The sequence below is a fragment of the Rhea americana genome, unplaced genomic scaffold (genome assembly GCF_003343005.1).
Source record: "Rhea americana isolate MKP2758 unplaced genomic scaffold, rheAme1 scaffold_296, whole genome shotgun sequence".
NCBI lineage: Eukaryota > Metazoa > Chordata > Aves > Rheiformes > Rheidae > Rhea > Rhea americana.
Window position 1 is genome coordinate 96,035 of NW_028186419.1, and position 15,629 is coordinate 111,663.

A 15,629-nucleotide genomic window follows, 5' to 3' on the forward strand; every position below is an offset into this window, starting at 1 on the left:
TCCTTGCAGTTTACRAAACACCAACGGGTGACCCATGACATAGATATCTATAAACAGAGTGAAAAAAACAGATGAATATATCTACACATAGAATAAATARTATCAGGAATAAAACATCTGTTTGAGGTCAGCATGAGACATTAGTCTGTTGGGTCTCTATTTATCTGTCTGTAACTGATACACATTAGCAGTAAGACTCTGAGAAGTTTCGCTTTTTAGGCTATTCCCTCAACAAACTAACAATCATTACATTGTAGTACATTATACATATTGCTATGTGATAATGAAAGTTTCCAAGCAATACTTAAATATCAGGTGCTTTCATCCTACCTTAATAACATGCGTCTGTTTCTTTTATCATCTTCTGTGTTATCTTTCTGTACAGAGAAAAGAAAGAAAATATAGAAGATTGGGTTGCAATTCAAGACCAGTTTGGTCCAATGTTCAGTTATGCTGTTCTTGTCTATTCTCAGGAGGATAAATTATTTCATAAATACTTGTTCATTTAAATGTTTCTAATTTTCTTGTCATGCTTGAGACTGCATCCTATCATTTGCTTAGCTCACAGCCCATCTGAGGGAACAGAAAATTAATTAATACACTTCTAACAGAAACAGCTGAAAAAGCTGTCACACTTAAAATGCTGAAATGATATGTTTTAAAGACTACTAAATTAATGGCCTCTTTCTACATATGAGAAAGGAGTACATTAACTYGGTAAGAACAGAAATAAAGGAAAAGTATACTAAACAAAACTCTATAGACCAGAAAGGGTAAATGTATATAGCATCTTATTTGAAAAATACAATAGAAAAAGTAATCCTGCTTGAACAGGTGGTARAAGGTTTTGGTCTTTCTTGTTTTTAACTTTTTGGTATTACACAATGGTAATAAATCCAAATCAATAGGGGGACCTCAACTTGGATACAGAAGAATATTTTGCCCAAGCCCAAACTTTCTGATGCTGCTGAAGCCTGTGTCCAATTACCTCCACTCTCTGGGAGAGGTTGAATCTGCATCTTTTCACATCAATCTACAACACACATTAAATCTCTCCTGTTCAAAGTTCCCTGGAATTTTTAACAATGTAAAAGCTATGACGATTAGTAACCCTTGGGGCAAACAGAAGATATAAATTCAAAATAGTAAGAGCTCCTAGTTGAATATGGGAAGCATCTGTAAGAAATAGTAGCCAAGAAGGAGGGATTTTAAGAATGCTTAAATGGCACTTCTGCTATTTAAGACAGAACTGCGATTCAGTTTTGAACGATTTCAGCTTTACTACTTTAATTTATTTTATGAGAAGATACAGTTCTGATTAGATTTCGTGTTATCTGGACCCCATACAGTTAAAGGTGTAATTAGAAACCGGGAAACTGTCTTGCTTTGCAAACTTTTTCACTTTGTATCCTTTCATCCCCTGTGATTTTTCCTGCCTGAGTGTCATAACCTAATCTGGAAAATGAGGACATCACAAACATTCATCATTTTGCAGTACAGACATAAAAGTGCTGCTGTAATTACATCTGTCATGTAGTTATCTCATAGTAGTGAAACAGGCACTACACAGCTAATCAGAGCTACCCAGGAAGAACTTGCCAGGCACAAAAAGAGATCAAGTAACTTTTTATTAACCCAGACCTTAAGCAACCTCAAATTAATTATCATAAAAATGGAAAACCTCTGATTTAGGCATCAAGTCAGTAAAACACTTAAGCATGTGCTTAACTTTAAGAACTTAAATACGCTAAATGCTTGCTAAGTAGGTTGCCTTGCTAAATAAAGCAAGGCCCAAGTCTTTCACATACCACCCAACCACTGGAGCATGCAGTGCCTGCCAAGAGAAATTTGATGCACAGCACTGCACTACACAATTTCCATTCATTTACATAACTAATACTAATAATGCTCAGGTGAAAAGGAAGATGAGGAGCCTAACAGCTTGAATCAATGGTTTACTTTGTGAGAAAGCCAGCTGGGAACCCCAGGCTTAGCTCTGGGCTGAAAGGAAAGCCTACCACAGCATGCCCTTTCTGCCTTTACTCTTCATCCCTATCACATGCATCTAAGTCTTAAAACTACGACTCCTTATTTACAGTTAAGGGAATTTAGAGTTAAACTGAAAATTCTGATCCCCAACGTACTAATTCTCATTTTTCAGCACCACAGCGTGCTAGATTTACCAGCCAGTATACCTTTTTGCACACTGCAGACACGCTAGGGCACCGAGGGGAAGTGCTGGGGGCAGGAGGTTGGGCTAGAGACCTCCTGAGGACCCTTCCAACCTGAACTATTTGCTGGTCTTGAAACGCTCGGTTGCTCCAGCTCCGTGGCTACAGCACTCACCCAGAAAGGGAAGGCTGGGTCCAAGTCTTTTTTTGTTTCGCCCAAGAGCACACCATAACCATCTGCTCATACTCCAGTGGGGGGTGGTTTTCATTCCTCCTAATGAAGCTCTCSTATTTTACTCTGACCTTGATCCAATATTTTGTCAATCGCTTGGGGATCACATCCATGCCTTTCTCTGTGTTGACTACAGTTCCTGTAGGTCAAAGTCTGCATAATTCTTGTCCAAACTCTCTCTATAACAACCAGCTTTTAATTATTCCACGCTCTTCTCTGGACCTTTTTCAATAAAGGGGCACTAAGCATTTTCTGCCTGAACTAGACACTACCARCAGAGAAAATAAACTCTCCATAGGAACGGAACAGACTATAAACAAGTTGAGCTAGCACACACAACTTCATTGTTTGTATCACAACACCTTTAGCATGCCTAATTATTTCTTATCTGCACATGAGTTTCTGAATAAGAGCAAGGATTTCTCTAGGGATCTCTGCAGTTAGCAGTTAGCATAAGAAATTGCGCTAATTAACAATTCTTTCAACAAATTTAAAATGTATCACTTGAAACCAAGGGAGACTGAAGCCAACAAAAATGGAGAACGGGTCTGAAAAATAAAATATTCTGCATCACAAAGACACACAAACATTCTGATTTTTTTTTTTCATTTCCACTGCAAAATTAGACTTTGGCTCTGGATTTTTGGACCTCTTCCACAAACAGCTAAACCACTGGGGGATGGTTCACAAAGCTGTTGCACTTGATCAAGTTGTTATTTGAATTGAGTGTAAAAAAAGCCTAAGAGAATCCACTTGTTAAACAATACATTAGCCTATTTTATGTAAGAGACTGCAATGCAAARGGTTAATTTCAATCAGTACACTGAGGCAATATATAATAAACCTTCTACTCTTTCTATAACCTCCAGATCTAAAAAACAAGTGAAGTTTCCAAACTGTCTTGAAAATGCCAGTTAGAAACTAAGTACTAAAGGGAATATTTTCACCTGAAGCTTTTTTATATATACATATATATGTATATATATATATACTGATGACTCCACCAGGCTCTGTCCCGTCACGAACAAAGAATATTGAAAGGCGTCAGAGCTTTATTTTTGCAGAGGGTGAGGGGAGTCTGCTCTCTCTCCTGCAGTCCCGCACATCTCCCACCACTGGTCCCACGTGAAAGCTTGTATTATGTTTGCCTGAAGAATTATCTCTCCCTCTTCTGATGGCGCTGTACAAAGCCAGCACAGAATACACTACTCTTTTGAACAGTGCCATTGAGGAAATATTTCTTCAGAATCTAAAAATGCAAAAAGTCTAGTGGATAGCCTCAAACTCATCTAACCCAGGGAAAGGAGTATTTAAGGTTAAGGCAGAACTTTCCAAAGACGCATGTGTTTATAACCCATTGCCTTACCCACTGTGTTTTGAATACACCACCTCGATTTGTTCCATTAAACTTTGTTATGAAAATAGTCCTTTTCAGCTTCCTACTGAAAGACAGCAACCATAAGAGAACAGCTGCAGGAGAAGATATTACTTAAAGACTCAAAAAAGGGTTGTGTGTACTGACAACTTCAGCATCTCAGAATAGTGGAATAAGCTGCTGTGGGCGAATACATGTGATAATCTATTAAAACACACATTTTTTAGAGAAGACCTGTTACAAGGAAAAAACCTAATGGACATCCTATAGGTACTGTAAGCCCTGAGTTAATGCCTGGCATTGCTTGGTTCAGCTACTCTCCAGCTACCTTGATACCTCCAGGCACAAGGAGCTGGAATTTATGTTCAAAATCAAAACAAACCTCAACTATGTATATATTTGTATACATTTTTATATGCACCTTCTCTGTACATATAATTGACAATAATCACTATAAACTTCAGGTTCCTCTCCTTTTATTGCAATTATACTGTAATGCCTAGTAACGTTGTAGTGTTCAGTACTCTATTTCAAAACTATTTCATTATTATGTTTATTAGTCATTTAACAGTCTGAGTTTATATAGCCTCAAGAATGCCCTAAGTAAATCAGCATGGTAATGATCCCTGCTTCACCATCAAGTCTTTTTGCATCAAATTATTTTTGTATTTAAAAAAARAGAGGTGTATCTTACAGTTGTAATTACCTATTTTACTCAATTGCAGTGCTCTGTCTACATTTTGAACAGGGTGCAACATTAGAGTGCTGTTTGCTATACGCCTGTTTGCTACAGAGATTTCATATTTTTAACAGAATAGACATTTTAACAGACATTTTGACCTGACATGTCAATGATTTTACCTTGAAATATATAATTAACTTTGAAAATTAGAATTTTACAAAAATAAAACTTGAAACACATTAGTACWAATATCTCTTGATATGGAAGATGTTTAGCATTCAGTGCCACAATTGGTTAAGTCTCTAGATCTAATCTCAATTTATCAATGGATCTTACATGCTGAATAATAGAAATCAGTAGTGGCAGAGATTTTAGTTTCCTGCATTTTAGATTTTAGTTTTTTTCTCTTATTCTGAGGTTAGAACAGATAAAGTTTTTCTGGTATTATAACATTATGTCAATTTGCTATTGCCTGAGCTTAACTCAGATTTTTGAGTCAATTTAATGACATGTTATTTTTAAGTAGGTAAAAGGTTTGTGGAAAAAACCCGTACACCCCAAAGTTTTAAAAATGTCATTCATTTAACAGTAAGAGTTGTTTTTAACTTGAAGAACTCCACTCAGTCGGTTAAAGAAAAAAAAAAAGGCATTGCTCATTTTGTTATCCAGTAAAACTTGAAAATAACGCAACTGTGAATTCAGCATCTCTTCACTGCTGTGTATGAACACAATGATAACGCACTAGACTCCTAAACAGGTTTTATAATCACTCCGATTAAACGTGGATATAGTAAAGTTTCCAAGTTGTTCTTGCTCTGTTCAATATGTATCAAAACCTCAGTTTAGTTATATGTTACATTCCTATTTGGTCCTGCTCTCCTTCCCCCTGCACACACTTTCAGATCTGCAATATGATATACTACAATGTCACTTCATTGTAGTGCTCAAAAAGCATTTTTGAGGAGATTTTTCCCCCAGTAGGATTCATAGATTGTATAATCATAGCACCTCTAGCTCATCATAGTCTTCTGATGAGAAGCTTCCAAATGCCTGCTGCACAACAGCTTAAAAACGAATTTCAAACAACTCAAGAAGTGTTTGTCCTCTTCAGTTATTGTTCAAGCTGGCCTCGAAGTCAGCTTACTACCTACCTCAAATTTCAAGTGACACATCTCCTCACAGGGCACAATTATTTTGGCACACTGCAAGCAAGCCAGACAAATACGCTGAAGACACAGGAGTTCAAACACTTCCCTTTTAGTCTCTTTTCAGAAGTTCTTTGTAATAGCTCACCTATAAACTTCAGAATTGATTTGTCTTATTGTGCCTGTAGCAGAACATAACTGACTTTTTGGGGGCAAGGAAGAGAGAGAGAGGACACACTTCATGGTCAGTCTGGTTTTGTGTACCAGAAATATGTGTAACTGTAGTAGTGTGGGGGTTGGTTTGCTTTTAACACCATATCCCCAACTTTGATTTGGGAAGCTTGCTGCTACGTGAAACATTCTGTCTGTTAGCAGAGTCTGTGAGCAATAACCTAACATGTTCTGGTTTAGGAATGACAGAAATGCTTTGGAAACAAATGTCTTGCCTTTAAAAATCATGCAGTATTTGGAAGTCAATGTCACATGCAGAAAAGCAATCTGGGATGAGAGCATGCTCCAACCCTGTAAATTTTGCAAGATCTATGAGAGGGCCTCTGTGGCTTGCAAAATCTGCCAACTTTTCTGCCTTCAAGAAATCCTTAAGCTACTTCTAGAAAAAAAGAAATCCAAGAAAATTACTCTTTCCTCTCCTTCATATGCCACACTTAATTACCAAAAAGGCACAGGAGCCTGTCAGCACCTTCTTCCCAGGTAGGCAATGCTAGAAAAGTTACTTCTTTAAAGAGAAGCTGTTTTAACCCACTGGCCATTCTGAATGCCACCTTCCATCACTAGATGTCAGCTGCAGAGTTGCATTTACATTTCCCTCCCTACCTCCTATTTCCTCACGTTATGCCCACTGTCAAGCATCACACCCTGCAGAGCCTGGGCAATCTGGTAGCTGTTCTCAGCACAGYGCTAGACCAGAAGGTCTTACAGAGCAAGTCATCTTGCCGTATCAACCATCAATGGGGATACTAATACTCCCCAGTACACTTSAGTTACTTGGCGGAGGAAAATGGGAGCAAAAATGGCGCATGGCCAAACTCAGTTTCCAATAGACAAAATTCAAATCTTTCAGTTACTTTTGCAACTTGTTTCAATAGYATTGAAGAATGAGACTCATTCTTTTGCTCTAACAAGTGCAGACTACCTCCTTCTGAATACCTTCCTTTTGGAACTCATACGCTTGTAAGGCAGATAAGAGAAAACTAGAACTACATTCTTAGCTATTTGTTGCTATTTAATTTAAACAACAGAGAGGGCAGAAGACAGTCAGTCCCACATGGCAGCACGTAGGGAAAACCATACTGCTGCATTAAAGATGTGCTTTTAATTAAGTTTTATATGAATGATTATAATTAATGATTTTACCACAGATGTTCTTAGAATAATTACCTTCTATTTCCTTACATAGTATACATTCCTTGGAAACAGAATCAAAACTGTTTCTTCATTTAACTATTTTCTTAATTAAAGATAATTGCTTTTGAGTTGTTTTATTATTTATACTTTTTCTTCTTTTTTTGTCTCCTTTCAAAATTCTATACTCTTTTCAAACACCACAGAAATGTTCTTCAGGTGGCCAGATACAATTCTGAGCAGCTAACAAAATACGGTATGTATTTCATTATGTTTGGATCTAGGAAAACCTCTTCATATGTAGAGTTATAGYTTTATTTCTGGACTTAGGAATGGCTCATTTTTGTCACTAATGCTGCACATATGGTACAGATTTCCCTTAGTTTTGCACTGCATTTATGAAGATTGATATCTCTTTCATTGTTGCACTTGTATATAGGTCTTAACAGATCACCTTGTTACACATCCATTGTTGCAATGTGTGCTCAATATAAAGGCTCTAGTAGCTATCCAGATTTATTCGAAAACTAATTGTGCAGGTCAATGCATTAACTAGTGATTACTTGGTTTTCTATTAGTATTTCTGCTTATAACAACAATATATTGGCAATTAAAAAGCACAAGCCAAGAGAAACAGGCTCCTGCTTCATGCAGACTGCAAAGATACATTGGGTCACATTTTTCCCTTGAGTTTGAAACACAGTTCAGCTTTTTATTAAAATCCAAAAGCATAGTAGGGCGAAGATAGGATTTCATGAAGGGAGAAGAAGAATAACACACACAGGAGAAACAGATCTAAGGCAGAGTCCTACCTTCTTGCACATTAATTCCTGTCAGATCTGCAGCAGCTTTTTAGTATGTGAGATTACGTTCTGAAGTCATTCTTAACTAGATCGTATTGTCTAGCAAAAAAACCCCAACAACAATCCAAGAATAAACATGACCATTCATCTTCTCCCTATATTTATCTCTAATTATGTTATCTTTATACTGAAATAATATTCAGCCTGAGGCAGTCCTAAGAAACTGCAGAGGTCTTTGTAAGTAGCATGTCCTGAGTCAAAGCAACAGCACCAAGCAGCATCTATATTGGTTTTATTTTGACAGTCAGGAACACCAAGGTACCAGTATCACATTCACCGAGCTATCAGTGTTCAGCCCAGCTAAGCAGCCACTAGGGAAGAGAGTTCCCCACTTTCCTTCAGCAATGCACATCAGGGCACAGAATACTGCCACACACTTCTATAGATGCTGGTAATGAAGTCTGAAAATGCACATTATTGATGTAAAAGAAAAATAATAATAATAAAAAAAAGATCCTGTATACTGAAGCCAGACAACAAACACTAAAGTGTTTCTTTCTAACAGGAAATCACACATACACTTTTTAATGTACTGAACAAGTTCACCATCCTCTGCTTTCTTTGCCTTGAAGTACTGTATAGATGGATGTATGAGGGTGAGGCCTCACATACACATTATGCAATACTGGAGACATCCAAGTTCTCATCTAACATGCATACTCAATACAAGCATATAAAAAAATTTTTAAAGGACACCATAGAAGTTGCAATAATAGTAAATCTAATGCCACTTAATGAATCCATTGCAGTCTTCAACAACCCGAGAAACATTGTGTATATGATATCTGACTTGTAGCRCTATTTATGACACAACTCAGCTGCTCCTACAGCAACTTTAATAAAAATTTAATAGCAACAGATGACAGAAATCCAATTATTGCAGAGTAAGTCACCTCAGTCACCTTCTGCCTTTTGGTTTTGCCTTTTTATGTTAAGCAAATTGGCAGCACAGAATTCAGAATATATTTCCATCCTTGGAAGTAAATAAAGAAATGAGAGATTTTTCATCTGGGACTCCAAYTCCTCTTTTCTTTCATTAGACCCCCCACAATTGAGTATCTGTCTCTAATAAGACAAAATTAAGCCTTCTTTGAAATAATCTTTGGGATTTGTGTGTGCAAAGTTCAAAGACAGGCAGAAACATTCAGTGTCTATTTATTTGAACTCCTGTCCAGAATAAAACCTTGTTACTGTTGGCTCTTACCAAGTAAGCCTAGTGTATAAAGCAGCTTTTGCCAAGAAACACTGAGAGTCTTCCTTGTAGAGTAATTCCCAAGCTTTGGACTCCCYTGTTCCCACAGTGTTTCGTTAGCTGAAGAATTAAAGAAAATGGATTCTGTTTACGTAAGAATGGATATTAATAGAGTCCWTGCTCATTTCCATTGCATCCCATGCAAGGATATTCAAAATCGACTCCTGTAGTTAATACATAGGTGAAACTCCTCTGCTAAGTGGCAACTGCAGTGAKTAGGGTTAAGATCAGAAAGTAGAAATTACACCGAGGATGGATTTTGAGTGTACAAGGAGGAGGGGATAGAAATCACATTAAAAGTAATAACTAGGCCCCTATTTCACAAATTTTGAAAATTTTGCCTAGTAGTGCCTACATTCCACCTACATTTTCGTAGTGCTCTCTTTCACCTTGTTCAGTGTGCGCTGGAGAACCAAAACAGCAAGACCGAATTCAAGATCAATCTGCTGAATGGTCCATCCCTACCTGTCCACCACACTGTGTGYTTCCTTATTTCCGTGAGGTTATTTCTCCGAGATCTGTATGAACCATCTCACAGTTCCCCTGCTCATCCAGAATCCTCTTTGTGGGCAAGTTTCCCTTCTCCCTTTCTTTGATTATGTTGAGAAACAAGGGAAGAAGGAGAAATCAAAGCTTAAAGTCTATTGCAAAGTTTAATCTTTCCACTGTCCATTAAAGYAATTTGGCTCAAATCCCTCTCCCTGATGTCTGCCAGCAGCTTGTATGGTTTATCTTCCCTGCTCCCAGAAACAGCAGGGCTTCCAACACAAACATCTCCCAAGTAGCAGTACAGCTGGTCTGACAAACAAAAGGGACTAGTACAAGAGCTGTAAAAGGAGAAACATCTCTGTTTTTTCACCCGCCTCCGGGTACTGTACAAGAGCCGGTTGTGAGTCAGTTTTCTCAGACAGGAGGGGCAGGAGAAGAAGGATAAACAGAAGGTACCTGAGGACAGGTTTTGGCAAGGCAGGAGATGCAAAGGACCATGATAAGTCCATCATGGAGACAAAGGGCTGCATTCCCAGCCATCACTGCATGAATTCCTGTGGCCCCAGAGATGCCATTAACACCTAGCTACCTACAAGGTGCCATTTGTCTGCAGGAACAACCTAAAAATACAGTGAACTGGAGAAGTAACAAAAAATTATGACTTATGACAAAAACCATTGCAATACAGTCTACAGCTGAGTAGAACAACCTGTTATTGGCACATTTAAGACTTGCAATGAGTCTTTTCTCTTTACTAAAATTCTCAGCAATCATATTTAACCAGTGTCAAGCCCTCCACACACACACACACACACACACACACACACACACACACACACACACACACATTCTGCTGTCCAGATGATAGGCAAGGTCTTTATTCTTAATGCCTACAGAAATATCATAAGCAGTGCTTCCTGTAAACGAAGTGCTGTCACTGCCTGGAAAATAGCTTATGCAGACAGACAACTTGGAGACATGGCACCTATATGGCTTTTCAAGAATGACATGAGCCAACAAACAATGCTTATTTTACACTGAAATCCAAATGAAACCCATCCCAAATTAAGCGTTTTTGAAAGGGCTGAGGAAGGTCTCCATCACACACACTTTCAGAATGTATGCTGATGTTCTATAGGGTGATCCAAGAAATGTAACATGCTGAAACTTGAGCCACAGCACTGGCAGAGAAATCCAGCTCTGCCTAACATGCAAGCTCACACAACAGCTAAGAAGAAAAGATGAAATGTTGTGGATGAAATTTAATTTCTTGGACAGGAAGCTCACTGCCTTGTGGCAAGAGGTGCAAAATAGGCAGCTAATGAAAAAGTGTATGAGGAAAAAAGTGAGAAGGAGTGCTGCAAAACTGTCTACACCCTTTCAGATAAATTCCAACAACACTGTCATAATTTCTTCCTTTCTCAAATGAACTCTCTTGTTGAAGGAGTTCAAAAAGAACAAAAATTTCCAAACAAATACACTCAAAAACACTGCAACGAGGCCAAGGTCAGAAAGGCCTAAATTACAAAAATATTTTTATAAGTGAGCATTGATACGTAACTCAATCAACACAGCACATATTCAGAATGGCAAAGCTATCTACAAATGTTCAGTACCTAAAAGTATGACTTAATAGGTTTGAACATTTAAGTGACAACTTGGTGAAATTTGTGCTTTGCCCTGTTCTCAGCATCAGTCTGACTTTGTCACCTCACCAGTTTGCCTCTAACAAGAGTAGAAATAGATCTCTGGGGCGGCACCGTCCCAAAGTATGGAAACATCCCAGGTCTTAGAGCAACATAGCAAAGAGGATATCCCTCCTTTTCCCCATTAAGCACAAGCAAAGCAGAGACATTATAGATGATTTAACAGGAAATGAAAATCATATATTCTGCTTGCTATCTTCCTCCTATTGTGATGCATTTCCTTCCCTCCTTTTGGGTAAGAACAGTCCTGGACTGGAATTGCTTTCATTATTATAAAATTCTAATTTTAAAGCCCGTAATTCAGTGGAAGGTGGTGTTAACCAGCTAAGATMTAGTCCATCCCCACTGAATGTAGAACAGCATCAATAAGAACAGTGTATTTGTGCTGACAGTATCATTATGCTAAAAACTAAGTAGGAAAACAAATCTCAGATTTAGYTGTGCCAGTTGAGTGAGAGAGAATTTCAGTCTGGCTTTGATGAGATTTCCCATCATGGGTATAATAAATACTTCCCCAAAACATACTGAATGATGCACATAGCCATGATCAGTTTCAACTTTGATAAATTAGTATTTCTCACCTGAAAAACAGGCCTGGATGAAAACTGCCTAACTTTAACCCACACTGAGCAAGCAAAAAATTGTGCAATAAAGAGTACCAAGTCAGCAAAAGCTTACCAGAGCTATTGAAGGGCCTCCACAATTGTCTCAAAATGGTAGAGGTGAAGGAGAAGTCTCAGGAAGACTTCAGTGAAGCTATGATATTTCATGAATAATTTGACCTCTTTAAGGAAAAAAAAATCCTTAAGTCTAACAATTTTTGCAGCTACTCTGATAGTATGGAAGGCTGGAAAGTATCAAGTATAGTGGCAGCAAACGAAGAGAATCCTTGTCTGTGGTATCACTGTGTTTTAGAGAAGAGCTTTATCAGCTGGTAAAGGAAAATTTGAAATGGGATATGGAAACATAATATTAAAAAAATTGCATATATCATATTGAACCATTAATTCAACTCATTCTGCAGTGTGCTTGTGTCTGCCAGGGCTGCAGTTAATAGAGAGTGTATGAAACTCAGAATGCAATTAAGTCTTGGAAGAAGCACAGTTGGAGGCTATGGCAGTTTCTATAGCAACCTAAAAGGCTCAAGACTAGTAACGGGAGATTAACTTAAAGGAAAGATAAGTACATAAATATAGCTCTCATTTACCATTTTCTCTGCTTCCAAAGGTAACGTATTTTCCATTTAAACAATATAGAAATGCAGTCAGATGTTATATTTGTTATTAATTTGGATAAAAAATAATCTTTACAAGCATTCTATTAAAAATTCTGATAATTTCACAATCAGCAGAATCATACAAACTTCTCTAATTAATTGAATATAAATGGCAAACACAAAACTTGAATGCTGCCGGAAGATTAGAGTAAGACTCTAAGATACATAACATGACAGCCATAATAAGAGTTTGCTGATGCCAACGCACTGTATACTTATGAACAAATCCTCTTGACGCAATTTTCTGGATTATGCTTCACACCAGGTTTTCAGTCTTGAGAACGATAAGGGCAAGATACAAAAATATTTTTTTAATTTTTGTAAGCATCTCAGTCCATTTTTTAAAATTCTTTATCTTCAGTAAGACAGACAATATCGGAGAAACTTCATCCAATATTGTTCCTGACACTTAAGAGGTTTTATTCAAAGGTTCAGCCAAGACTGTGRTCCCCCTTTTAAATTCCTGTGCACCTTATAGATATAAAAAAAAGTGTACGTGTAAGAGATACCTTGACCACTKCTCTGCTGCAGTCAGTTGCTCACAAGCTGTTTTACCTGATCGTTTAAAAACAAACAATAAATGCAAAAGATATTCAGGAACATGTATCCAGGAAAAAACACATTCTTCCCCTAACTTCTATACCTTGTTGAACAGTGGGTATGACCACACTACCTCAGGTACTAGAAGCAGTTACATTAGCAAAATAGTCCAATCTAATCTACTCTATCCAAATTGCTGAGCTAGCTCTAGCACCTTTGCACAGCAYTGGGATCCCTGCATAACTATGAATGTCAGAAAAACGCAAGAAAAATAGCTCATACTCATCAGTGAGTATAAGACACATATTCCAAGTTAATCCTAGCACAAACTTCCCRGGCTGATCCAAAGCATCAACAGTCTTTCCATAGAACTCATTAGACAGAAGTATCTAGAGTCAACTCTCCTTCCAGTGGTGAAATGGGAAGGATGCATGATGGGAAAGTCCAGATACACAACTGTTCCTGGACTCACAGCCTGAGCTAACACACCACGCCAGACCCAGGGGCAACCCGCCTTAGCRCGAACACCAAGCGAGTGGAGTCACCTGGATCAGGAAGCAACATATTCAAATTCAGATGAGGCTGCACTAGCCTCTTTTTTTCTCCCTTTCCACTCCAGCTACGAGGGGAAAAGCATTATCTCTGCAAGAATCTGCATTACTTAGCTACATCTTAGTTAAACCATTTACAGGAAAGTTTATCTTGTATTCCATTAGCTTTCTCCTCACACCCTGGTTCTTTCTTCTATAGCACTTGCTAATAATGTCTCCAGCCCCAGTCACACCCTTCCCGGGAAGTTTACGTCCTCCATTAGGTCAGTAACACCTCAACCGTGGCCTACGAGATGATGATTCTTTTGGTTTCTCACTGCAACGTATACTATGAAACAAAGATTCACAGGATATGATTTTTGTCTACCTTGGAGACTGTCAGCTTGTTAGTCATGAGTCCAGCTTCCTATCAAGATCAATATAATTTCACTGACTGAAATGGGCTTACTCTCAATTCATATTAGTAAGATTTGAAAGCAAATGCCTTTCTTTTTTCTTTTTTTTTCCAATCCTTCTCTGAATCTGAAAAGGGAGAACATATATCCCAGTAGTAACACTGGGTTTTGCATTGTTTTTCCCCTAGAGCTTATGCAAAAAGCTTGGGTGGGCTTTGTTCAATTTCTTTCCTGTAATAAGCTCCCAAATGGACATGCTTTTTTCTTTCTAATATCAGATGCCGAAGGAAACATGGTTGCAAGCTTAAAGAGGGGTTGCTTTTTGAACTGTGACTGAAGAGTACATTTGGGAAGATAAAAAATCGTGAACACAGTCCAGAAATGAAAATATGAATATACAAATACTGGACAAGATGATGCTTGCAAACAATGCTAAAGATCCCTTTTGTTTTTAAAGGCAAAACCAACTTATATTAAAAGGCAAATCAGAAAACCAATGGAATTCACAGTTGTGTCAAATCAAGAATTTTCCTATTATTTAGGAGATTAACCTAAAAGCCCTTGTCTGACCTAGAATTTCATTTAGATCCTAAGGCTCTATTCCTTCAAAATGACAAGGGTCCTCCTTTCCTTTTGTGCTTACAACTAGTTAAACAGAGCAAAACAAAGCAAACTCCTAAACTCTCACTTGACAGACTTAATCCTCATAAACAACTCCTATCTATAGTTCTAGCAGCTTTTACTAGACAGACTTCCTTCTTGAATATTCAGTGACAAGGCCTCCACATACTCCATATACTAATTTGGATTTACTTGCTTCACAGAGCTGTTTTGGTTTAAATTTGTTGACTTGTTGCCTGAGGATAAAATGCAGATACCCTGTAAAAAATTCAAGAGATCACCGTTGTATAATTCAAGATGTACGCTCCACTTTATCTAAGATACTCCAAGCTTCCCACAATAATATCCAAGCACCACCTAGAGTAATGAGATTGGCATAGCACTATCCACAATGGCACATGCTCTTTGCTTCTACTAGGGTAGAAGGTTGCCTATTGTATGTGTCGAGCACAAGAAAACAGTAAGCTGGCATTGTCTGTAAAAAGTGTATCTTTTCTGCCGTAAGTAAAATATTGTCTTGCAAAATGCCTTGAAAGCATTCCTAGTTCAGGAATAGTACTCTCTTCTTCACAAGATCATTCCAGAGTCAAAGTAGCTTTATTCAGGGAGACCCACCACATCACCTACACAAATCAAAGCAGAGGTGATACAGGTACAGGARTAACAATTTTACTAGCATATCCAGGCACCGACCCATTGATTTTCTAGGATTTTCCAAYGATTTTTCCAGGAATTTTTCTTCTTACAAAATAAAGTTCACAACAAGAGCTGCCTATGCAAAACCAGGCTGAGATGCATGGTGGTATGGAAGAAACCTTGCTGTTCCTCTCAATTCATTTCACTCCTCTGACCCGTTAGCTTTAATTAAATAAGGAACAAAAAATAAACATAAAAAGATCTCTCTAAGACCCAGTGTTTGTCCTACTTTGTAATATCAAGAGCTTCAAAAAAGGATAGAATATATTGTCA

The 15,629-nt window shown here is 37.8% G+C and overlaps 1 protein-coding gene across 6 annotated transcripts in view; it reads right to left on the minus strand.

Annotated features, from left to right (window-relative positions):
- FAM13C (family with sequence similarity 13 member C) overlaps positions 1-15,629 on the minus strand; it is a 126,375-nt gene that overhangs the window by 92,874 nt on the left and 17,872 nt on the right. For all 6 annotated transcript variants that reach the window (XM_085309335.1, XM_085309341.1, XM_085309336.1 and 3 more), the window contains exon 5: positions 331-377. In XM_085309335.1, the coding sequence (XP_085165461.1) occupies positions 331-377 (47 nt within the window). The remainder of the gene's footprint in view (positions 1-330; positions 378-15,629) is intronic.